The 25,987-nt window shown below is 34.4% G+C and overlaps 5 protein-coding genes, 1 long non-coding RNA gene and 1 pseudogene across 17 annotated transcripts in view; 5 read left to right on the top strand and 2 right to left on the bottom strand.

Moving 5' to 3' along the window:
• LOC125248617 (gastrula zinc finger protein XlCGF7.1-like) overlaps nt 1–1,584 on the top strand; it is a 33,372-nt gene extending 31,788 nt beyond the window's left edge. For both annotated transcript variants that reach the window (XM_048160643.1, XM_048160642.1), the window contains exon 3: nt 154–1,584. In XM_048160643.1, the coding sequence (XP_048016600.1) occupies nt 154–1,418 (1,265 nt within the window). In that variant the 3' untranslated portion in view covers nt 1,419–1,584. The remainder of the gene's footprint in view (nt 1–153) is intronic.
• Nucleotides 1–25,832, top strand: part of LOC125248644 (gastrula zinc finger protein XlCGF7.1-like) — an 81,931-nt gene extending 56,099 nt beyond the window's left edge. Inside the window, exons 1-3 of one of the 3 annotated variants that reach the window (XM_048160725.1) lie at nt 22,537–22,757; nt 23,141–23,222; nt 24,725–25,832. In XM_048160725.1, the coding sequence (XP_048016682.1) occupies nt 24,873–25,820 (948 nt within the window). In that variant the 5' untranslated portion in view covers nt 22,537–22,757; nt 23,141–23,222; nt 24,725–24,872 and the 3' untranslated portion in view covers nt 25,821–25,832. Of the gene's footprint in view, nt 1–22,530; nt 22,758–23,140; nt 23,223–24,724 lie in introns of those variants that run through there. The other 2 variants (XM_048160724.1, XM_048160723.1) reach the window with 2 other exon arrangements.
• Nucleotides 1–25,987, bottom strand: part of LOC125248716 — a 551,526-nt pseudogene that overhangs the window by 352,877 nt on the left and 172,662 nt on the right.
• LOC125248670 (gastrula zinc finger protein XlCGF49.1-like) lies at nt 1,828–16,411 on the top strand. 9 transcript variants are annotated; one of them, XM_048160773.1, is made up of 5 exons: nt 1,852–2,340; nt 4,378–4,471; nt 9,139–9,380; nt 10,759–12,598; nt 14,332–14,514. In XM_048160773.1, the coding sequence occupies exons 3-4, from the start codon at nt 9,296–9,298 to the stop codon at nt 11,601–11,603; spliced, it is 930 nt and encodes a 309-aa protein (XP_048016730.1). In that variant the 5' UTR covers nt 1,852–2,340; nt 4,378–4,471; nt 9,139–9,295; the 3' UTR covers nt 11,604–12,598; nt 14,332–14,514. The 9 variants fall into 9 exon arrangements, with proteins under 9 accessions (XP_048016737.1, XP_048016730.1, XP_048016729.1 ...); XM_048160780.1 differs by lacking the exon at nt 4,378–4,471 and having other exon boundaries at nt 1,828–2,340; nt 10,759–10,842; XM_048160772.1 differs by lacking the exon at nt 4,378–4,471.
• On the bottom strand, nt 4,376–5,857 carry LOC125248732. The gene is made up of 3 exons (XR_007180355.1): nt 5,719–5,857; nt 4,653–4,713; nt 4,376–4,451 (listed from the first exon to the last, which is right to left on the bottom strand). It is a non-coding gene; the product is annotated as an uncharacterized LOC125248732 (long non-coding RNA).
• On the top strand, nt 16,941–18,675 carry LOC125248652 (zinc finger protein 239-like). The gene is made up of 2 exons (XM_048160742.1): nt 16,941–17,119; nt 17,402–18,675. The coding sequence occupies exons 1-2, from the start codon at nt 17,035–17,037 to the stop codon at nt 18,427–18,429; spliced, it is 1,113 nt and encodes a 370-aa protein (XP_048016699.1). The 5' UTR covers nt 16,941–17,034; the 3' UTR covers nt 18,430–18,675.
• On the top strand, nt 20,069–21,470 carry LOC125249459 (zinc finger protein 135-like; the record flags this gene model as incomplete). The annotated part of the gene is made up of 1 exon (XM_048161762.1): nt 20,069–21,470. A coding segment is annotated over one exon (1,032 nt), but the record flags the coding sequence as incomplete, so codon positions are not given.

Genomic DNA, 25,987 nt, shown 5'->3' with positions numbered 1-25,987 from the left:
ATGGTCATAATCTTGTATAGCTGTTCTCATTCAGATTTTAAATGGATTGTCAACAAGAAAATGACAAAACTGAACTTTGGCACATTAAAGATCTGATATTTGATATTTCTTTTGTAAATTCAGAGTTTTAACCACATAAAATATTTATTTTAGACTGGATGGAGTTTAAACCGCTAAAACATGAACTGAATGAAGCAGAGGAGGAAAAGCAGAGCCTCAAAACTAAAGGAACAAAAGCTAATAAGCCGTACACCTGCCCTCAGTGTGGAACGAGTTTCAGTCTAAAAGGAAACCTAAAGACACACATGAGAGTTCACACTGGAGAAAAACCGTTTACATGCACTCAGTGTGGAAAGAGTTTTTCTCAAGCATCAGGTCTCAGTTATCATCTACGCATTCACTCTGGAGAAAAACCATTTAACTGTGATCAGTGTGGTAAAAAATTTTCTTCATCATCACATTTAAAAGATCACCTAAAAGTTCATTCAGGTGAGAGGCCTTATGTGTGTTCTCTCTGTGGAAAGAGTTTTTCATTGCTGCAGAGTTTGAAACTGCACCAGAAAAATCATAACGAAGTGAGAGATCATGTGTGTTTTGACTGTGGGAAGAGCTTTACGAGAGCTATCGGACTGGAACACCATCAAAGAACTCATACTGGAGAAAGACCTTACAAGTGCTCATATTGTGACAAGAGTTTCACTCAGTCTACACACCTGAAATCACATGAGAGAGACCATACTGGAGAGAAGCTGTACTACTGTACTCCATGTGAGAAGACTTTCAGATGTAAAAAAGATCTCAATTATCATCTGCGCATTCACTCTGGAGAAAAGCCATTTAATTGTGATCAGTGTGGTAAAAAGTTCATTTCATCATCAAATCTAAAACAACACCTGAAGGTTCATTCAGATGAGAGGCCTTATGTGTGTTCTTTCTGTGGAAAGACTTTTTCAAGGATGAACAGTTTTAAACTGCACCAGAAAACACATGATGAAGTGAAAGATCATGTGTGTTTGAAGTGTGGAAAGGGCTATATAAGAGCTACCGATCTGGAGCAGCACCAAAAAATTCATACTGGAGAAAAACCTTACAAGTGCTCATCTTGTGACAAGAGTTTCGCTCGGTTTGGACAACTGAAAATACATGAGCGAGTTCATACGGGAGAAAGACCTTACAATTGCTCATATTGTGACAAGAGTTTCGCTCATGTTGGAAACCTGAAATTACATGAGCGACTTCATACTGGAGAAAAACCTTACAAGTGCTCATATTGTGACAAGAGTTTTGCTAGTTCTGAAAGCCTGAAAACACATGAGCGAGTTCATACTGGAGAGAAGCCGCACCACTGTACTCAGTGTGAGAAGAGTTTTAACCGTTTATCAAGCCTTCACAATCATATGAAAATATGTTGCAAGTGAGAAACATTTGTTTTTTTGTCAAATAAATTCAACTAACTAGTGTGAGATAAAATATGGAGTTTGTCCTAAATGCGCAGTATCATCTAGTTGAATTTTGTCAATTTGGTGACAAAATAGTTTTTTTTTTTAAATTATAATGTTGCTAAATAAAGTCATTTCTGTATTATTTTTTCTGTCATGGTGGGTTTGTGTGCTAAATAGGTGAAAGAGAAAGCCAAGTGTGGTAAAACGTACTTGAAATTTGTCCTCTGCATTTACAGTTGAGGTCAAAAGTTTACATACACCTTGTAGAATCTGCAAAATGTTAATTATTTTAACAAATAAGAGGGATCATACAAAATGCAATTTATTTTTTATTTAGTATTGTCCTCAATAAGATATTTTACATAAAAAAGTTGTTTACATAAAGTCCATAAGACAAAAAAATAGCTGAATTCAGTTCAAAAGTTTTCATACACTTGATTCTGAATACTGTGTCGTTACAGGATGATCCATGACTTTTTATGTTTTGTGACAGTTGTTCTCGAGTCCCTTGTTTGTCCTGGGCAGATAAACTTAGGAAAAATCCTCCATGTCCTGAAAATTCTTCAGTTTTCCAGCATCTTTTGCATATTTGGAACCTTTCCAACCCTTCCCAATTAACCAAACAACCCAATTAATCAAACAACTAGTCAGAATGATATTTTCATTATCTGAATTTTACCCACTCGTAGTCGAATCTGCTGTTGTGCGAATTGATACTGAATTTACTCAGCTCCTCCTTCACACCAGAGACCCGCCCCTAGTCTTGTTGATGCTAACTGCTAACAACAGTAGCCTGCTTTTGCCGACACAGAGAAAATCAACTAGATGAATTACCTCAGGAATTAGTAAATAACATCTGGATGCATTCATATGTGGTAAAAGCTCTCCAGCATGTCAGGTATGTAGCGCTGAGATTTTAATTGAATCATGTTGCAAAACGAGCTAACTCGAGTGTTTATTCAATTTTTTTCATAACCGCAAACTGATTTTATTTAATATTTTGAAAAGACGAGAGTGAAAATCAATGGAATTAAACGTAAAATACAAATAAACGCGACATACAAGTTTAATATTTCCGAATCAAGGCAAACCAGAAAAAAAAACGGAAGGCGGATTTCATAGATTACAAGGTAATACAAGTTCAACTGGTATTAAAATGTAGGCTACAAATAACATTGATTATTAGGTTGTATATGGATTGTCCCTTCTGTGTCATTGTAGGTTTACTCGTGTCATTACCCAGGTGAAAAAAGTACAGTAACAGTTTATTTTAGTACACTTCCATAATGTACTAAAAGTGCTTTATTTTTGTGAACTTATTTTGTACTTAATATACTAAAAGCTGTACTTTAGTACTTCTTCATATAATCTTAAGAACATCTAAGTGTACTCAACTGTGCTATTTTGAGACAGTATGAATTTGAATTAAAATGTGCTTTTAACATACTATCTCTGTATATAAAAAAAATGTATTTAGTAACCTCTTGTAGTACACTTGAACCCATCTTTCATACACTTTTAAATGTACTCATCAGACATAGGAAATACATTTAAGAATTATTTAAAATATAAGAATAATATATACAAAATGTATTCATAATGTTGTATGCATACATTATAAATACATTTTGTATATACTCATTATATATTAATCGTATATTTAAAATGCATCATAAGTCTATTTTCTATGTCTGTTAAGTATATTTAAAAGTGTATGAAAGATGGGTTCAAGTGTACAAGTGGTAACTAAATACTTTTTTTTAATACAGAGATAGTATGTTAAAAGCACATTTTAGTTCAAATTCATGCTGTCTCAAAATAGCACAGTTGAGTACACTTAGATGTTCTTAAGATTATCTTAAGGAGTACTAAAGAAGAGCTTTTAGTATATTAAGTAGGAAATAAGTGCATGAAAATAAAGCACTTATGGAAGTGTACTAAAAAAGTGTTTTTTACTGCACTAAATATTTAAACTGTGCTTTGTGGACACACTTAATATATTAAAAATTATACTATACTAAGTGCATATTAAATGTATTATTATGAAACAACTTGAAGTATAATAAGCATATTTCAAGATTTACTTAAGTTCATGTTTTAAGCTATTTGCAATATATTAAATTAAAATGGACCCATTTAAGTACATTCAGTGCAATTTAAGTATTTCTTTAAATACATTTAAAATGTACTTTTAATACTTCTATTACAGTTAGAGTATATTTGAAGTATTGTTTTAATGTGCTTTATGCATTTCCAATACAATTTCAGGTCATTACAAATGCATTAGCATAACACTACTTGGTTTATTATAAAGCTGTTTTTATCTGTACACACACACACACACACACACACACACACACACTTTGAAATCTAAAAAAAATTAATGCACTACATATTGTGTACACCATTACAACTATTCTTACAGTACATTAAAAAAGTACAGCAGCATTTAATCTTTTGACCAAAATACTTTCAAATAAATAAAACATTTCAGTTATACCTGTATTGCGGAGAAGTACATAATTTTACATCAGTGAATAAGAATTACAATGCAATTTTCTGAAAAAATCACTGAAAAACAAAGTACAGAAGTGAAGTGCATTTATTTTTTTTAACAAATTAAAGCATGCAAATGCCTGAACCAAACAAAGAAACACATGAGTTTAAATGTCACATATTCATCTTCATGTGGAGGGTCACTTCTTTGAGCACAACTTGCATTTTCTGCAACTGAGGGCTTGTAATTCAATTCAGACACTGTACTATTTGAAGGCTGCTTTATTACAGGATCTGTGAAAGGGAAAAAATAATTTGTATAAAATTAACAAATGAATAACAGTTTTGCACCCATGATTGAATATACAGTGTTTTATAATTTGCATTGATATTCATTAGAATTTTGTTGGCTTTACCTTTTGACTATATCCTCATCAAGCTTGACATAGAAGAAGCCCAACAACACCATTTACAGTGAGCAGAGTTCATTCACAATGTCACTGATATTGATATCTGAAGCAATAAAGCAAACTGTGAGTATTACAGGATATGTATGTTGTTTTACAAAAAAAAATAAAAAATCTTTATAACAGAGGTGATACGACATTAAAACTCACTTCTTCACTTGTCTCTGCACTCAGATTTCAGTTTTTATTTTTTAATTTATGCAAACAGCATACATTTTCTTTATACAAACAGCAACTAAAAACTTACCAGTAACTTCTGCGTGCAGCATCTTCATCTGATCGCGTCTGATTGGGCAAATTGAATGTAGCTGCATTGAAAAAGATGCACTGTTACACTTTGTATCAAAAATACGACTGGCACAGAAAAGTAAAGTTAAAGGTGCCCTAGAACTTTTTTTAAAAGATGTAATATAAGTCTAAGGTGTCCCCTGAATGTGTCTGTGAAGTTTCAGCTCAAAATACGCCATAGATTTTATTAATTCATTTTTTTAACTGCCTATTTTGGGGCATCATTAGAAATGAGCCGATTCAGGGTGTGTGGCCCTTTAAATCTCGTCCTCCACGCCCCAAGAGCTCGCGCTTGCCTTAAACAACATAAAAAAAGTTCAAACAGCTAATATAACCCTCAAAATGGATCTTTACAAAGTGTTTGTCATGCAGCATGTCTAATCGCGTAAGTACAGTGTTTATTTTTATGTTTACATTGATTCTGAATGAGTTTGAGGCTGTGCTCCGTGGCTAACGGCAAATGCTACAAGTAAATTATAAAAGTCTGCAAGTGTTTAAAAATGAAAATAGCGACGGCTCTTTTCTCCGTGAATACAGTAAGAAACGATGGTAACTTTAACCACATTTAACAGTACATTAGCAACATGCTAACGAAACATTTAGAAAGACAATTTACAAATATCACTAAAAATATCATGTTATCATGGATCATGTCAGTTATTATTGCTCCATCTGCCATTTTTTGCTATTGTCCTTGCTTGCTTACCTAGTCTGTTGATTCAGCTGTGCACATCCAGACGTTCTGCCCTTGTCTAATGCCTTTCATAATGTTGGGAACATGGGCTGGCATATGCAAATATTGGGGGCGTACACCCCGACTGTTATGTAACAGTCGGTGTTATGTTGAGATTCGCCTGTTCTTCGGAGGTCTTTTAAACAAATGAGATTTATATAAGAAGGAGGAAACAATGGAGTTTGAGACTCACTGTATGTCTTTTCCATGTACTGAACTCTTGTTATTTAACTATGCCGAGGTAAATTCAATTTTTGAATCTAGGACACCTTTAATCAAATACAAATCTTACCTGGAGTCACAAAATAACGGGGTTCCAAAAGCCACACGAAAGAAAAACTGAAATATTTTCATGAAATCTCGGAGATTTATATCCCTCCGATGAAAGACGATTCACCAAAACGTTTCAAAAAGTCATCACAAAAAACAGTAATGCATATGAATCGCCTGGTCTCTTCCAAGTGTTCTAAAGTGTCACGATCGCTCTAGTCTATATAATTTAACAGTTTAAATTTAGTCTTCTATTAACATTCAAGGCACATAGGCTACATACACACAGCATATCTGGTAAACAGCTCCTCTCAGGTAACCAATCAGAGCTGTTCAACGACCTTGGAACCAATCAGGTTTCGTCACATGTGTTACACATGTTGATTAAATTTAAACACGAGTAAATATATAGCAATTTTTTTAAGCATCTTTGGAAAATTGATTTATGGTGCATTTCAAATAATATGATGTTGAAATCCTTGTGGGAATTCCAGTAGTACTCTATTACAATTAACATATCATGTAATGGCCTTTTAAGTAGCATAACCGTTTACAAGTACAAATAAGTAAAACTGAACAACATACTCATTTTAAATATGCTTATGGCAATGGTTAATAATAGTTGACAAATGTTTATAATACATTAAGTTGGTACATTGTAAATGTTAAAATGTTTTTCAAAATATCTTTATAAATTCTAAATATATAAATATTAAAATATTGCAGTAGGCCTACACATCGTTATTAAATACATTTAAACCCACTTAAAGCTGAATCCTTTTGCTATTTTCTTAAAGTACATATAAAAAATACTTTAAGTAAGAGTAACATAACTATGTTTTCTGTAAATACACTAACTTCAATAAAAATATACTTATATAGCATATTTTTTTTAAAATGTATCGAAGAATATATTTATTACCAATGTACTTCTAAACTGTTTAGAAATTTAATAAAAGTATGCTTGTTTTCAGAATATATGTTAAAAGTGTAACTAAGCATATATTTATTACCAAAGTACTTTTAGTATACTTTTAGAAATATATTAAAATGCAATTCAAAATATTTTAATGCACTTTTAATAAGCATGTTGGGAATACAAATGTATTATTAACAACTTGCATTTCAAGTATATTTTTTAATACATTTAATACTAGGCCTATGTATTTTTCACCTGTTTACTTGTAATTAATTCATTTGTACTGTATTTTTCATGAAAATCCATTAAAATTGAACTTAGTGACAGTATATATAAAAATCCAGTGGAATTTTATGTAAAGCATTCATAGCACACTTTTAAGTAATGCACTTATAAAACACTATTTGGTTTACTTTATCTGACTACACTTAAAATCATTTGAAGTGTTAGTTCTAATTAGTGCATTTATATTAAGTGTACTTAAGTACCACAGTTGGGAAAATGCACTTATAACTAGAACATTAGTAATATATTTGTGATTTGTGATACAGCCTCCCTATAGATTAAAATCTATGGGGGAGAGAGCTTTCTCTGTTGCTGCACCAAGGTTATGGAATGCGCTTCCCGTTGCTGTTAGAGATGCTCACACACTAGCCAGTTTTAAGAAGCTGTTAAAAACTCATCTTTTTAAAATTGCTTTTATGGACTGTCAGTAGTATTCTATTGTGTTGTACTGTAATGATTATTTTAGGATTTACAGTTTCTACTTTGTATTACATTTATTGTAGTTTTTGTATTTTATTTGTTTGTAGCGCTTTGGGTTCCATAAAAGCGCATTATAAATAAAATGTATTATTATTATTATTATTATTATTTGTTGTCATTTAAACTTAGAATTACTATGTAAAAGTCTACTAAGATTGAAATTAATTTTAAAGCATTGAAAGCACACTTTTAACAAATACACTAATAAAACTCTTCTGTATATTTTTGTGGTAGTATACTTTATTTCAATGCACTAATAAACTATTTAAGTGTTAGTGCTAATCATTGCATTTATATTAAGTGTACTTAAGTACCACAGTTGGGAAAATGTACTTTTAACTGGAACATTAGTAATATATTTGTAATGAAATGAATTTAATTTAAACTTAGGATTACTACATAAGAGTCTACTAAGACTGGACTAATTTTAAAGCATTGAAAGCACACTTTTAACAAATACACTAATAAAACTCTTCTGTATATTTTTGTGGTAGTATACTTTATTTCAATGCACTAAAAATCAATTTAAGTAGTATTGGTATTTAGTATACTTTTCCAAGTGCAGTGAAGTACTACTTAAGTACAAATATACTTTAAAATAGTTTATTTATAGTGTATAACTTTGACACTTTTATTTGGCACCAAAATAAAGAATGTACTACAAATGTACTTGCTTGTATTTAAGTATTTTTTTAATGCACTCAAGTATACTTTTTTTCACCTGGGTAATGTAATAGTTCACAAGTTGGGAGTGTTTTATTGCAAGCGATCAGTGATGATGATATTTAGCGGTTATTAATTTGTTGATGGCCGATATAAAGTCATAGATAAACACTTTATTTTTATTATTATTTAATACATTAGAAATAAATCATTTGAAAATTATTTATAAAAAGTAAATCTCTAAACTGAACAGACTTACTTTTAGGTGGCAACTTCTTGATTCTGTAATCGTATTAGCATTTTTCACAAACAATGATATTGTTAGAAAAATAAAAATATAAGGCAAGTAAAAAAAAATGTCTGCAAGGTTTGTGAAATTAAATGTTTAAATGAGATATTCAAAGATTTGTTTAAAGGCACAATATGTAAGATTTTTTAAATAAAATATCCAAAAACACTTGGACAGTGTGATATATTTCATGCAGTTGTATATATACCATTATCCCACAAATTCCCAAGGATTTATAAATCCAGAGGATTGCTGAATTGGCACATATTTAATGATGCCCCAAAATAGGCAGTTAAAAATGGAATAAAAAAAATCTATGGGGTATTTTGAGCAGAAACTTCACAGACACATTCAGGGGACACCTTAGACTTATATTGCATCTTGTGAAAAAGTGTTCTAGGGCACCTTTAAAGTAATTTTGACTAGTAAGAATGTTCACTCAAGATTAGGGGTGGGTGATATCGTAGACAAGATTACCTGGTAGAGATTTTGGACTATCATCTCTATCATGGTTATGCTCATGTGAAATTGCTATTGTGCATGGTCATGAGCATTTACATGCGTTTTTAAGCATTGAAGCGCATTTCTGATTAGTTTAGATATTATTTAAATAATATAACCTGTGCCCGGTTTCATTCTTGTAATATCCTGGGTTACATAAAAATGAGCAACCTAGAGCTCTTTTATACACTAATAATATGTAAGCATCAAAATGCTTTATATTTGAACTAAATCAAAGACCCCATATGTGTTTGCTGTTAAAGCAATCCAGTATCAATTCAGTGACTTATCTTTGATTTTTCCAGATCTGGTCCTGTGGGCGTCAGTATCACACAGTGATCACAGTTCACACCTGCAGTGAAGCTCCTCCCACAACAATTCACCAATAAATACTGGGAATATTCACATCATCCTACAAGAGAAGGACAAACTCCAGGTGTAGCAGCTGAAATCTGTGTGAAGATGGAGTTTATTAAAGAGGAGATTGAAGATATGAGTGATCCAGAACCATCCAGAATAAAACATGAAGAAACCGAGGAACAAATAGGTTGGTGTCCATTCTTGATTCTGCATTGTTCACTGCTGAGAAACATTTGGGGGATGGGTTATAGAGTAGTAGTGCATCCTTCATATCACCATAAAGTCTTTAGTTTTATCATGTAAAAGATACAAACGCTGTACCGAGTCTTTCCGAAAACAGCCGAGCTCCTGGAGGCGTGTCCTGTGAGTGGAGCTAAAGAGTGACGAGCACTCGCAGGCGCAGCTTTGGATTAATAGGAAAAGAATTGTGTGTCCCAATTCGGAGGCTGCAGCCTTCGAAGTGCATGAAAGGGGCGGAGCTTTTGAGTGGAGGATGGTCTAACTGAGGTCCAGGGTTGCCAGGTCTGCGCAACAAAACAAAACCAAAAGTTGCGTAATCACGACAACAGTTATGGCCCATTCAAATTTTATCTTGGGCATTGCAGCTTTACAATTGTCTTGCCTGTTACAAATAGTCGTGGTCGAACGCGGCACCAGTTTAGTTTTTTTCCGTAAGTAGAATAGGGAAGGCGTAGGAGATTCAGCGTAAGCGTTTTGAAGAATGCGAAAACAGGAAGTACGTTCAAGGCGATATTTTGTGTTTATAAAGCATAAACGGTTGTATTTTTTCCGAAAATGACCGATCTTTTCACTAGATAAGACCCTTATTCCTCATCTGGTATTGTTTAAAGCCATTTGAAGCTGCACTGAAACTGCAATTTGGACCTTCAACTTGTTGGAAGCCGTTGAAATCCACTATATGGAGAAAAATCCTGGAATGTTTTCCTCAAAATCCTTAATTTCATTCGGACTGACGAAAGAAAGACATCAACATCTTGGATGACATGGGGGTGAGTAAAATATCAGCAAAAGTTTATTTAAAAGTGGACTAATCCTTTAAGAAATAAACAAGGTTAACTAATAGCTAATAACTAATAATGATATAAAAGATACATTATACAGTTTAACTATACTTGTTTTACCTGTTCATATGGTCCGGTGTCCCGTGGGTGTCGCCACTGAAGCATGTCAAAAACTAATAGAAAGTCATAAAACTTTTCTGCATCCATTTCCCTTTTTAAACTCAGAAACATCAGCTGTCACACAGCTGCTAGGCCATGTAATGACGCTCGGCTCATTGTTGCCAAGTCTGAAATTGGGCTACTTTTACACTGTTGCTGTGATTATGCAACTTTTGGTATGGTTTTGTTGCGCATACCTGGCAACCCTGAACCTCAGTTAGACCTTCCTCGACTCCAAAGCCTGCCCCTTTCACGCACTTCGAAGGCTGCAGACCCTGAATTGGGACACAGCTAATGACAGAACTAATGTTTAGCACATTAAAGATCGGATACCCTGCTCTCTTCTGTTAAATCAGTTTTAACCACATAATATTTTCATTACAGACTGGATGGAGATGAAACCGCAAAAACATGAACTGAATGAAGCAGAGGAGGAAAAGCAGAGCATCAAAACTCAAAGAACAAAAGGTGATAAGCCGTACACCTGCCCTCAGTGTGGAAAGAGTTTAAGTTGCAAAGGAAACCTTAAGAGACACATAAGAATTCACACTGGAGAGAAACTGCATACATGCACTCAGTGTGGAAAGAGTTTCAATATAAAAGGAAACCTAAAGACACACATGAGAATTCACACTGGAGAGAAACTGTATACATGCACTCAGTGTGGAAAGAGTTTTTCTCAATCATCAGGTCTCAGTTATCATCTACGCATTCATTCTGAAGAAAACCCATTCAGCTGTGATCAGTGTGGGAAGAGTTTCAAATGTAAACCTTATCTCAATTATCATCTGCTCCATCATTTAGGAAAAAAACCATTTAACTGTGATCAGTGTGGTAAAGATTTTACTTCATCATCATATCTAAAACGACACCTGAAGGTTCATTCAGATGAGAAGCCTTATGTGTGTTCTGTCTGTGGAAAGAGTTTTTCATTGCTGCACAGTTTTAAACAGCACCAGAAAACACATAATGAAGTGAAAAATCATGTGTGTTGTGACTGTGCGAAGAGCTTTACGAGAGCTAGTGATCTGAAACGGCATCAAAGAATTCATACTGGAGAAAAACCTTACAAGTGCTCATATTGTGACAAGAGTTTCACTGATTCAGGACACCTGAAATCACACGAGCGAGTTCATACTGGAGAGAAGCCGTACCACTGTACTCAGTGTGAGAAGAGTTTTACACGTTTATCAAGTCTTCACACTCATATGAAAATATGCTGCAAGTGAGAAATACTTTTTTTTTTTTTTTTATGTCAAATACATTCAACTAAATAGTGTGAGATAAAATATGGAGTTTTTCCTAAATGCACAGTATCATCTAGTTCAATTTTGTCAATTTGGTGACAAAATAGTTTTAAATTTTTTTTTATTATAAATTTTTCTAAATAAATTTGTTTTTGTATTTTTTTTTTTCTGTCATGGTGGGTTTGTGTGCTTAATAGATGAAAGAGAAAGCCATGTGTGGTAAAACTTGCTTGAAATTTGTCCTCTGCATTTACAGTTGAGGTCAAAAGTTTACATACACCTTGTAGAATCTGCAAAATGTTAATTATTTTAACAAATAAGAGGGATCATACAAAATGCAATTTATTTTTTTATTTAGTACTGTCCTGAATAATATATTTTACATAAAAAAGGTGTTAACATAAAGTCCACAAGACAAAAAATAGCTGAAATTATAAAAACGACCCAGTTCAAAAGTTTACATAAACTTGATTCTGAATTTTAGAATCGTTACTGGATGACCCATGACTGTTTTTATGTTTTGTGATGGTTGTTCTCGAGTCCCTTGTTTTTCCTGAGCAGATAAACTTTCTTAAACGCATATAAACACAGATAAACACATTCTTAGGAAAAATCCTCCATGTCCTAAAAATTCTTCAGTTTTCCAGCATCTTTTGCATATTTTAAACCTTTCCAACCCTTCCCAATTAATCAAACAATCCAATTAATTCAGAATGATATTTTAATTATCTGAAATTATCTGAATTTTACCTACTCCTAGTCGAATCTGCTGTTGTGCGAATTGATACTGAATTTATTAAGCTCCTCCTTCACACCAGAGACCCGCCCCTAGTTTTATTGATGCTAAGTGCTAACTGCTAACAACAGTAGCCTGCTTTGTCGTCACAGAGAGAAAATATACTGGATTAATTACTTCAGGAATTATGAAATAACACCTGGATGCATTCATATGTGGAAAAAGCTCTCCAGCATGTCAGGTATGTAGAGCTGTGATTTTAATTGAATCATGTTGCAAAACGAATTTTGAAAAGACGAGAGTGAAAATCAATGGAATTAAACGTAAAATACAAAACTTTGTTATTGTTTTGAAAATGTGAACTCTGCGAAAAACGTGCATATGATATAAATTCGTATTTGCTGAATGCTGACGTTAATTAAGAAAGTATAATAGTGTTTGCCTTTCTGTTACTAATAATAGAAAAGCTAACGCTATATGTTTTCATATACAGTTTACTTTCTTTGTTCAACAGTTATATCTATTAGCATATCACTTATACATGTGCCCCAGCTAATTTTTTAATTTCATATTTTTGAATTAGTTTTGTAGAAAGCAGTTTATGACCCAGACATACAGGATCTTTTTTTAATAGAATTCTTAGACAAAATGGCAGATGACAACAGTTTCCAAGGTAGGATTGGTTAAGGTGGGGCTTAGCATAGGTGTATTTACATGTTACAGATATCTTCAAAGTAATTTTGACTAGTAAGAATTAGGGGTGTAACATTACATCGATATAGATTGATACATCGATCTAATGTGTAACGATTCGATGCAATGCGTAAAAAAATCGATACCTGTGGGCTATTTATAGAGGCACCTTTGTTTTAACACTCTCCACATTTTCACACAATATTAGTCTATGCATTATCGCCAACGCGTGCATTCTCATTTAAACTACCTTTCAGAACTTGTGAAAGACACTCGGGACAGTTGATGGAACTGTCACTGAAAGAATATGGTCAATAAACTGCCGCATAGGAGCGCCGCGCGCTGTGACTCTGTTGCTTCAAGCGCATCATTCTGCACACGGGATGCGCTAAAGTGCTTTGTGCCGCTCTGTATTAGAGCCTTTATAATAAATTTGCACAATGAAATAATATTAATAGCCTGTCTTGTTTTGTCCTACCTATAATTTGTTGTTGCTTCATTAAAAACCTGCGCTATACATTTAAAAGAAATGTCTTTTAATTATGTGTGTGTGTGTGTGTGTCTGTGTTTATCAGTTTTTTGACATTACACATTTTAGCACAGAACTAAAATGCTTTCTTGACTGTTGTCATGTCATAAGCTCTCATTAGATTACTGTGTGAATTTTTTATTTGTGGATGTCCCAATCAGGGTTCCGGATTTGAAATTGTGAAATAAATGTTTGTTATATATTTTGGTTGCAGTTGTGAGTTAATAAAAATTTAACTGGTTGTGTAAAATAGGCTCTAAATATCGAAATATCATATCATAATCGTATCGCAGAACTTTTTGAGGTATCAGAAAATATCGAATCGTGATGAACTGTCTGATTTACACCTCTAGTAAGAATGTTCACTCAAGATTAGGGGTGGGTGATAAATGGGTAGACAAGATTACCTGGTAGAGATTTTGGACTGTCATCTCTATCATGGTTATGCTCATGTGACATAGCTGTTCTGTATGGTCACTAAAGTTTACATGCGTTTTTAAGCATTGCGGTTTTAAAAACAAGTGGTTTTAAAGCATTGAAACGCATTTCTGATTAGTTTAGATATTAATTAAATAATATAACCTGTACCCGGTTTCATTCTTGTAATAATCTGGGCTACATAATAATGAGCAACCTAGAGTTGTTTTATACACTACTAATATGTAACCATCAAAATGCTAAATGCACACCATATGTGTTTGCTTTTTAAGTAATTCACTATCAATTCAGTAACTTCTCTTTGATTTTTCCAGATCTGGTCCTGTGGGCGTCAGTATCACACAGTGATCATCACAGTTCACACCTGCAGTGAAGCTCCTCCCACAACAATTCACCAATAAATACTGGGAATATTCACGTCATCCTACAAGAGAAGGACAAACTCCAGGTGTAGCAGCTGAAATCTGTGTGACTGTTAAAGATGGAGTTTATTAAAGTGGAGATTGAAGACATGAGTGATCCAGAACCATCAGGAATAAAACATGAAGAAACTGAGGAACAAATTGGTTGGTGTTCATTCTTGATTCTTCATTGTTGACTGCTGAAAAACATTAATGTAAAAAAGCTACAGATTTTGGTGGCCGTGAAATAATGAACAAATTAGAGATTATAAATGATACAGAAAATGCATATAACTGATCATAATCTTGAATAGCTGTTGTCATTCACATTTTAAATGGATTAACAAGATATTTACAGAACTAACACATTAAAGATCTAATACTTGATTCTCTGTTGCTTTCTTTTACTAAATCAGAGTTCATTGAGCTTATTTTAACCACATGATATATTTATTTTAGACTGGATGGAGATGAAACTGCAAAAACATGAACTGAATGAAGCAGAGAAGGAAAAGCAGAGCATCGAAACTCAAAGAACAAAAGCTAATAAGCCGCACACCTGCCCTCATTGTGGAACAAGTTTCAGTCGCAAAGGAAACCTAAAGACACACATAAGAATTCACACTGGAGAAAAACCGTATACATGCACTCAGTGTGGAATGAAGTTTTCTCAAGCATCAAGTCTCAGGAATCATCTGCTCCGTCACTCAGGAGAAAAGCCATTTAACTGTGATCAGTGTGGTAAAGACTTTATTTTGTCATCAGATCTAAAAGAACACCTGAAAGTTCATTCAGATGAGAGACCTTATGTGTGTTCTCTCTGTGGAAAGAGTTTTTCATGGCTGCGTCATTTTAAACTGCACCAGAAAACACATGATGAAGTGAGAGATTATGTGTGTTGTGAGTGTGGAAAGAGCTTTACTAGATCTTCCCATTTGAAAAATCACCAAAGAATTCATACTGGAGAAAAACCTTACAAGTGCTCATATTGTGACAAGAGTTTTACTCGTTCTGAAAACCTGAAAGCACATGAGCGAGTTCATTCTAGAGAGAAGCCGTACTACTGTACACAGTGTGGTAATAGTTTTAAACATTTGTCAAGCCGTTACACTCATATGAAAAAGCATTGCAATGCTTCAGTGTCAAATACATTCAAGTAAACTGTGTGAGATGAGGAAGTTCATCCTAAAACCACAATATCAGTTTAATTTTGTAAATATGGTGAAAACTAGAAAGACTTAGGAGTTAAAGCTTCACCAGTCAACAACTCTTAAGCCCGGGACACATCAAGCCGACAACCGGCCGTCAGGCAACATCGGACTGTTTTTAAGCATCAGATGCCGTCGGATTATTGGGCCAATTTAACGTGTAGAATTGGCGTTGGGCGAGAGAACTCTGATTGTCGCCTTTTCCTTAAACAACCATGTAGGAAGACGCATCATGGCCATATTCCAGGACGACAAAGCCTTTGGTGGAAATAAATGTTGTGATGTTATTTCCATCAAGAGGTGCATTGATTTTTGTCAAGATCTCGTATTAATAATCCAAGAGTCCAGCACCCTGTAAAGTTTACTCAAGCACATCCCATGTGCCATCATTGTGAAAAGAGTTTCACATGTAAAGAGAAGCTGGATTATCACTTAACTCGCACAGTAGAAAAAAAACTCACACTGCCATCATTGTGGAAAGATTTTTGTACTAAACAAACTCCTTAAACATCATATAAGAATTCACACTGGAGAAAAGAGAATCTATATACTTGTCCTCAGTATGGAAAGAGCTGTCTGAATAAATACAGACTTAAGACATCATACTAGAGAGAAACCAAAAACCTGTCCTGATTGCAGCAAGAGTTTTGCAAATTCTTTCAGTTTAGGTTGTGTGGCTATGATAAATTGATGCCATCTGATTATGACTTATGTTAGTCTATCAATGTGAAGTATATATTCTAATTGTACATGAAATCCTAAGAAATAAAACATCTTGTCCACTGCATTGTTGTATGTGCAAATATAAAATGGTTTTGATAGACTATTCAACAACCACTGTTTTATTATTTGATTTTAATCCATGTTAAATGACAAAACATGGGATCTGAATTGGCATATTTCCTTGTTTAATTAGATTTTTTAACATTTACTCCAAACATTCACTTAAATATAATATGCCTTGAAATATCATGGCTGGCCAAATGTGGATGGTTGTAACACGACTTTCACATGTACATCTACTGGACCCACAAAGATATGCCAACATTTGCCACAGTCTACTAATATTGAACTAGTCTGTATTGTTTGTAATTGTTAGCATATGTTTCGGTATTATTTTAAGTCTAAATATGCAGTAATGCTTTAGATTCTCCTTTATAATGCTTTGAAGAAGTTTAATGTAGCCTATATAAGACACATCTAAATTAAATAAAAATCAGCAAGTTGGATTACATTATTCCCTTTGTCCAAACTCAATACTACACTCCAGTAGGTGGCGCTAATGCGCATTAAAACGGTTTACAAACTATCATAAAACGTAAAAGAAGAAGATGGTCGTCCTGAGAAGAAATAACAGGACAAATTCAAGCAGAAACAGCTGAATTCTGTGTGCCGTAATATAGTAAAGATGGAGTTTATTAAAGAGGAGATTGAAGACATGAGTGATCCAGAACCATCCAGAATAAAACATGAAGAAACTGAGGAACAAATAGGTTGGTGTCCATTCCTGATTCTTCATTGTACACTTCTGAGAAACATTAACAAATATTCATTTCAAGAGATTGGGTGGCTGTGAAATAAGCAGTTTATAGATAATAAATGTCAGAAAATGCATTTAAATTATTAATCTCGTGTAGAAGTTGTCAAATATATTTTAATTGTGTTAAGTCAATGACAGAAATAAACTTTGCCACATCAAATATCTCATACCTGATCTCTGTTGCTGTTAAATCAGACTTTAACTGATTTTAACCACGTAATATTTTTTATTTTAGACTTGATGGAAGTGAAGCAGCAAAGACAAGACCTGAATGAAGTGGAGGAGGAAAGTCGTATCTTCACAACTCAAGGAACTAAAGCTAATAAGCCGCACACCTGCTCTCAGTGTGGAAAGAGTTTCACACAAAAAGGAAACCTTAACAAACACTTAAGAATTCACTCTGGAGAAAAACCGTTTACATGCACTCAGTGTGGAAAGAGTTTTAATTGTACATCAGTTCTTAGTAATCATCTGCTTCTTCACTCTGGAGAAAAAGCATTTAAATGTGATCAGTGTGGTAAAAAGTTTATTTCATCATCACAGCTGAAAAACCACCTGAAAGTTCATTCAGATGAGAGGCCTTATGTGTGTTCTCTCTGTGGAAAGAGTTTTTCAAGGCTGATCAGTTTTAAACTGCACAAAAATATACATAATGAAGTGAGAGATCATGTGTGTTCGGAGTGTGGGAAGAGCTTTACTACAATTGCCCAACTGAAACGACACAAAATAATTCATACTGGAGAAAGACCTTACAAGTGCTCATATTGTGACAAGAGTTACACTGTGTCTGGAAATCTGAAAGTGCACGAGCGGCTTCATTCTGGAGAGAAGCCATACTATTGTGCTCACTGTGGAATTGGTTTTGCACGTAAAGACAGTCTTAAGAAGCACACAAGAATTCACACTGGAGAAAAGCCATTCGCTTGCCATCACTGTGGAAAGAGTTTCATACAAAAACCACATCTTATTAAGCACATAAGTATTCACACTAGACAAAAGCTTTACACTTGCTCTCAGTGCGGATTGAGCTTCACATTTGAATACAAACTTAAGATACACCTACGTGTTTGTACTGGAGTGAAATCATACACCTGTACTCTGTGTGGAAAGACTTTTGCACATAAATCAAGTCTCGGTTGTCATCTACGTGTTCACTCTGGAGAAAGACCTTATAAGTGTCCACGTTGTGATAAGAGTTTCACTCGGTCAGGTACCATGAGAAAACATGAGCGACTTCATTGCAAAACCACCATAGACTGCTGAGAGATTGTACCAGTACTTATATGGGAAGAGTTTCACCCAGTCAGGAGGTTTCTTTACTCATAGAAAATGAACTATAAGCTCTGGAAAAACTTAATATGACCACAGCAAAATTAACAGTTTCTCTGGATTTATTATTTATCTGTATTTGTTTGAGAAAAATTAACATTTCTGATTTATTTTACAAACTACTGACAACCCTTCTTCCAAACTTCAAATAAAAATATTGCTATTTGCAAGAAAATGACACCTGGTCGGAATAAAGAAAAATGATTTAAAAATAGAAGTTGAATTCATAAAAATGAATCCTGAAGCCTGATTGGTTCATGTCCATGCTAGTGCACAGACAAATGGCATTTCAGCCCACCAAAATGGGTGGGGTTGGCTGCCTATAAAGGCCACCGAAATGCCAGATTTCATCGTAATCATTTGACTGAGGGGTTTAAATTTTTTTATTTAAATTACAGTTTTGATAGTCTATTCAACAACCTCAGTTTTATTGTTTGATTTGTGATCATTTTAATCTAAGTTAAATGACAAAAGGTGTAGTAATCAGCATATTTTCTTGTTTATTCACTCCAAACTTTCGCCTCAATATAAAAACCTTGAAATATCATGGCTGACCAAATGTAGAGGTTGTAACATGACCTTCACATTTACATCCACTGGACTCACAAAGATTTGCCAACATTTGTCTCAGTCTGCTATATTGAACTAGTCTGTATTGTTTTTAATTGTTAGCATATATTTCAGTATTATTTTAAGTCTAAATATGCAGTGATGCCTTTAGATTCTCCTTCATAATGCCTTGAAGAAATTTAAGGTAGCCTATATAAGGCACTTCTAAATTAAATAAATATCAGCAAGCCAGAATTACAATATTCCCTTTTTCCAAACTCAATACTACACTCCAATAGGTGGCGCTATAATGCGCATTAACGCGGTTTACAATCTGTCATGAAACATAATAGAGGAAGATGATAGTCCTGAGAAGTAAGAACAGGAGAAATCCAAGCAGAAACAGCTGAATTCTGTGTGCTGTAATATAGTAAAGATGGAGTTTATTAAAGAGGAGACTGAAACATGAGTGATCCAGAATAAAACACAAAGATACTGAAGAACAAATAGGTTGGTGTCCATTCTTGATTCTTCATTGTTTACTTTTGAGAAACATTAACAAAGCTTCAGTTCAACAGATTCGGTGGCTGTGAATTAAGAAGCAGTTTATAGATAATAAATGACACAATATGCTTTTAAATGATCATAATCTTGAAAAGAAGTTGACAAACACATTAATTGTATCTAATCAATTGTAATTAATTTTTTATCTTAGACTGGATGGAAGAGAAGCAGCAAAGACAAGACCTGAATGAAGCAGAGGAAAATTGTACCCTCAAAACTCAAGGAACAAAAAACAAAAAGCTGCACACCTGCTCTCAGTGTGGAAAGACTTTCACAAAAAGAAGAAACCTTAACAAACACATAAGAATTCACTCTGGAGAGAAACCGTATACATGCACTCAGTGTGGAAAGAGTTTTCATTGTACATCAGGTCTCAGTCATCATCTGCGCATTCACTATGGAGAAAAAACATTTAACTGTGATCAGTGTGGTAAAATGTTTATTTCATCATCAATTCTAAAACGAACACCTGAAAGTTCATTCAGATGAGAAGCCTTATGTGTGTTCTCTCTGTGGAAAGAGTTTTTCATGGCTGAACAGTTATAAACAGCACCAGAAAACACATAATGAAGTGAGAGATTATGTGTGTTTGGAGTGTGGAAAGAGCTTTACTAGAGATGACCATCTGAAACAGCACCAAAGAATTCATTCTGGAGAAAGACCTTACAAGTGCTCATCTTGTGACAAGAGTTTTATTCAGTTTGGAAACCTGAAATCACATGAGCGAATTCATACTGGAGAGAAGCCGTACCACTGTACTCAGTGTGGAATTGGTTTTGCACGCAAGGACAGTCTTCAGAAACACACAAGAATTCACACTGGAGAAAAGCCATTCGCTTGCAATGAGTGTGGAAAGAGTTTCACACAAAAAAGAAACCTTAACATACACATAAGAATTCACACTGGAGAAAAACCGTTTACATGCACTCAGTGTGGAAAGAGTTTTACTTGTACATCCGGTCTCAGTAAACATCTACTCTGTCACTCTGGAGAAAAAATATTTCACTGTGATCAGTGTGGTAAAGATTTTATTTCATCATCAAGTCTAAAACAACACCTGAAAGTTCATTTAGATGAGAAGCCTTATGTGTGTTCTCTCTGTGGAAAGAGTTTTTCATGGCAGACCAATTTTAAACAGCACCAGAAAACACATAATGAAGTGAGAGATCATGTGTGTTCAGAGTGTGAGAAGAGTTTTACTACAACTGCCCAACTGATACGACACCAAAGAATTCATACTGGAGAAAGACCTTACAAGTGCTCATATTGTGACAAGAGTTTCACTGTGTCTGGAAACCTGAAAGTGCACGAGCGAGTTCATACTGGAGAAAAACCTTTAATTTGTAATCAGTGTGGAATTGGTTTTGCATGTAAGGACAGTCTTATTAAACACACAAGAATTCACACTGGAGAAAAGCCATTTGCTTGCCATCACTGTGGGAAAAGGTTCATACAAAAACCACATCTTATCAAGCACATGTGTTCACACTAGACAAAAGCTTTACACTTGCCCTCAATGTGGATGGAGCCTCACACATGAATAGGACAAACCTATACACCTACGTGTTTGTACTGGAGAGAAATCATACACCTGTCCTCAGTGTGGAAAGTGTTTCACATATAAATTAAGTCTCAATTTGGAGTCTTTGTGTTTTGTCATTGTCTTCCTTAATCACTCATTTGTTGTCATGGACACTTATGGTTTTCAGCTGTGCACCATCATCATCATCATCATCATCATCACCACCTGTATTTATGTTCAGTTCTGTTTCAATGTAGTGTCCGGTGTCATCAATAAATGGATGTGTTGTGTGTTGATTTGCATTACCTGTTGGATTTATTAAATACTACCTATTTGCCTTTATCTTTGTGTGTTTTTACAACCATATTGCTTGACACATATAAAGTGATCAAGTCTCTTCAGAAAATTTGGACTGAATCACTCAATTTAAATACTTTTTGAAGCCTCTAATTGGAAGTTGCATAGCTGTCAATGGAGGAATGTAATTCTCGCCTACTCTTTTATAAATACTGAGGATTCAGACATACTTATTCATTCACCTATACTGCTTTATACCTTCTATATAGTAGGGAAGTATGTGGTTTCAGAGTTAATAGTCTTACGAAACAGAGCAATCTTTCATATGTCATCATTGTGAAAAGAGTTCCACACATAAAGTGAACCTGGATAATCACTAAAAACTAACACCGGAGGAAAAACCTCACACTGCCATCATTGTGGAAATAGTTTCCTCCTTAAATATCATATAAAAATTCATACTGCAGAAAAGCCTTTCAAATGTGATCAATGTCAAGAGAGCATGAAGAAACATCCAAGAATTGACACTGAAGAAATGTTTTTCACCTGTCATAAGAGCTTTGCAACTAAAGACAGACTTAAAAGACATGAAATTATGACAAAACAATTTTGTATATGAAAATTGAAAAATTATGAGAAATAAAAGTTGTGTATGCAAATTTAAAACAATTTTGATAGCCTATTCAACAACCTCTGTTTTATTGTTTGATTTGTGACCATTTTAATCCAAGCTAAATGACTGAATCAGCATATTTCCTTGTTTAATTTGATTTTTAACATTTTCTCCAAACATTCACTTCAATATAAAAAATTTGAAATATCATGGCTGACCAAAAGTGGATGGTTGTGTAACATATCTTTCACGCGTCCACTGGACCCACAAAGATATGCCAACATTTGCCACAGTCTACTATATTGAACAACTCTGTATTGTTTTTAATTGTTAGCATGTTTCAGTTTTATGTCTAAATATGCAGTAATGGCCTTAGATTCTCCTTCATAATGCCTTGAAGAAATTTAAAGTAGCATAAATAACACACTTCTAAATTAAAATCAGCAAGCCAGAATTACAATATTCCCTTTTTCCAAACTCAATACTACACTCCAGTAGGTGGCGCTAATGCGCATTAAAGCGGTTTACAAACTTCCATAAAACTTAATAGAAGAAGATGGTCGTCCTGAGAAGAAAGAAAAGGAGAAATCCAAGCAATACAGCTTAATTCTGTGTGCTCTAATATAGTAAAGATGGAGTTTATTAAAGAAGAGATTGAAGACATGATTGATCCAGAACCATCCAGAATAAAACATGAAGATACTGAGGAACAAATAGGTTGGTGTCCATTCTTGATTCTTCATTGTTGACTTCTGAGAAACATTAACATAGTTTCAGTTAAACAGATTGGGTGGCTGTGACATAAGCAGTTTATATTTGATTAATGATACAGAAAATGCATTTAAATTATCATAATGTTGTATAGAAGTTAGTGCTGGGCGGTAAACAGGTTTCAATTTCGAGGACGATATGTAACTTATTTTTTCAAAAACCGTCATACCGGTGCGTAGCTGAAACAGCTGCTGTATCTATTCAATGGCCATGTAGATCGCTGAGTAGAGCGGACTTCTATTAACTGCATACTTACACTAATGGAACAACTTTATAACACAACAATAAATAACTCAAAACTAACTCTCTTTAATTCTGTAAATATGTAGCTATGATTTCTGCGATGCAGAAAAAACAGATGAAATCAAGGAATGCAGTCCAAGAACTGTAAGCGGAACGTCACAGAATTTGGTAGGTTTTCGATGACAACTATCGATATTTGTCTTATCATATACACAGGAAGTAGGTCTTCACAACCCTGGCAAAATAAGAGTGTACTTCGATTATTAGAGATAATAATAATACCGTTTATTAAAACACACAAACTTTTAAGTTCTATGGCACCTTTAAAAAAAAATGTGATAGATTTTTGTTCAAACCACCCAGCACTAATGAAAGTTGTCAAACACATTTTAATTGTATTAACAAGTAAATGACAGAACTAAACTTTGGCACATTAAAGATCTGGGGCCGTATTCACAAAACATTTTATCTTACCACTAAGAGTTCTCCTAAATAGCAGTAAAAGTTCTTAAAACCTATTCTCAAAGCTGCTGAGACAAACTTTTAATAAGGAATAGACTGAAGTCTTAAGCTAAGAGTAAGGGCGGGGTTGACCTCGTTGCTATGGAGTATACACACAGTGATTGGCTGATGAGGGAGGAGTCAGCGATTCAATCATAGAAATATTGTAGAATGAGGTGTCATGTTTCCATATTAAAATAAAGGTTTTAAAATACAAATGTTGCCCTATTCAAATAAATATTTTTAATAAAAATGATGCCATATTAAAATAAATATTTTTAATAAAAATATTGCCATATTCAAATAAAGGTTTTAAAATGTAGGCTAAGTGTCACTAATTAAAACTAATTAAAGTATATACAATTAATTGTCTGCCTCTTGGATGTCTGCATCTCAAGAGAATGCAAAATGCAAGCAACAAATTACATTTTATAAACAAAGTTTGGGAGGAACACATTCAAACGGTCTTTCTAATCAGCTGAAGAGGAGGAATATATACACAGACGAGAGCCGACTCGCCTATAGTTACTTTGACAGTTTTCTGCATCCCTCCGCGAACCCGCTCCTCCCTCCCGGCTGGGGATACGGGGAGAACTCTGGGTTTGGGCTAAATTCCAAGCTCAGAGCCCTCGATCCCCTTGGACACCACACCATATATGCTTATTAATTTTTTTTTTTTTTTACTCTATTCAATCATTTGTAAATGTGAACTCATGAAAACCACTGCCACAGGTAATCAGACAATATTTATTTATTTGTTAAAGATTTATTTTTGGCATCTCAAAATCTATATTCAAATCTATAAATCAAAATGTATTGCATTTATGAAGAAAAAATTGAGTACCTAAGGCTCTATTGCTGTTTACTCAATGGTGTTCAGTGTCTTTGGGTGGATTAGGATTGTTTGTGATTTGGGCTTAGTGACTTAGGAGTCCTCTTGCCTACTTCTAATGTTTCATGGATTTAGGAGCTAGTTTTAGCGCTAAAATGTTTTGTGAAATACTCTAAGAGCAAAAATTGCTCATTATTTTTAAGAGTTTCTCCTAAATCTGCAATTTAGGAGCTACTTTTAGCCTTAAGATGTTTTGTGAATACGGCCCCAGATCTCTGTTGCTGTTAAATCAGAGTTCACTTGAACTGATTTTAACCACATACTATTTTTATCTTAGACTGGATGGAAGTGAAGCAGCAAACACAAGACCTGAATGAAGCAGAGGAAAATTGTACCCTCACATCTCAAGAAACAAAACCTAAAAAGTTGCACACCTGCTCTCAGTGTGGAAAGAGTTACACAAAAAAAGAAAACCTAAAAGACACATGAGAATTCACACTGGAGAAAAACCGTTTACATGCACTCAGTGTGGAAAGAGTTACACAAAAAAAGTAAACCTTAACCTACACATAAGAGCTCACACTGGAGAAAAACCGTTTACATGCACTCAGTGTGGAAAGAGTTTCACACAAAAAGAAAACCTTAAAACACACATAAGAATTCACTCTGGAGAGAAACCGTATACATGCACTCAGTGTGGAAAGAGATTTAATCGTACATCATGTCTCACTGTTCATCTGCTCCGTCACTCTAGAGAAAAATCATTTAACTGTGATCTGTGTAGTAAAGATTTTATTTTGTCATCGCATCTAAAACAACACCTGAAAGTTCATTCAGATGAGAAGCCTTACGTGTGTTCACTCTGTGGAAAGAGTTTTTCACGACAGGACAATTTTAAACTGCACCAGAAAACACATGATGAAGTGAGAGATCATGTGTGCTTTAATTGTGGGAAGAGCTTTGCTACAACTACCCAACTGAAACGACACCAAATAATGCATACTGGAGAAAAACCTTACAAGTGCTCATCTTGTGACAAGAGTTTCACTCAGTCTGGATACCTGAAAAAACACGAGCGACGTCACACTGGAGAAAGACCTTACAAGTGCTCATATTGTGACAAGAGTTTTGCTCGGCCTGGACAACTGAAACTACATGAGCGACTTCATACTGGAGAAAGACCTTACAAGTGCTCATATTGTGACAAGAGTTTCACTCAGTCTACACACTTGAAAACACACAAGCGAGTTCATACTGGAGATAAACCTTTCATATGTCATCAGTGTGGAATTGGTTTTGCACGCAAGGACAGTCTTAACACACACATGAGAGTTCACACTGGAGAGAAACCGTATATATGCGCTCATTGTGGAAAGAGTTTTTCTCAAGCATCATCTCTCAGTCATCATCTGCGCATTCACTCTAGAGAATAAACATTTAACTGTGATCAGTGTGTTAAAGATTTTATTTCATCATCAAATCTAAAACAACACCTGAAAGTTCATTCAGATGAGAAGGTTTGGTTTTGCATGCAAGGACAGTCTTAAAGGGTTAGTTCACCCAAAATGAAATTTGTCATTAATTACTCACCCTCATTAGT

The sequence above is a fragment of the Megalobrama amblycephala genome, linkage group LG16 (genome assembly GCF_018812025.1).
Source record: "Megalobrama amblycephala isolate DHTTF-2021 linkage group LG16, ASM1881202v1, whole genome shotgun sequence".
NCBI lineage: Eukaryota > Metazoa > Chordata > Actinopteri > Cypriniformes > Xenocyprididae > Megalobrama > Megalobrama amblycephala.
Note: the sequence above shows the minus strand (reverse complement) of the source record. Positions and strands in the feature narration are given on the sequence as shown.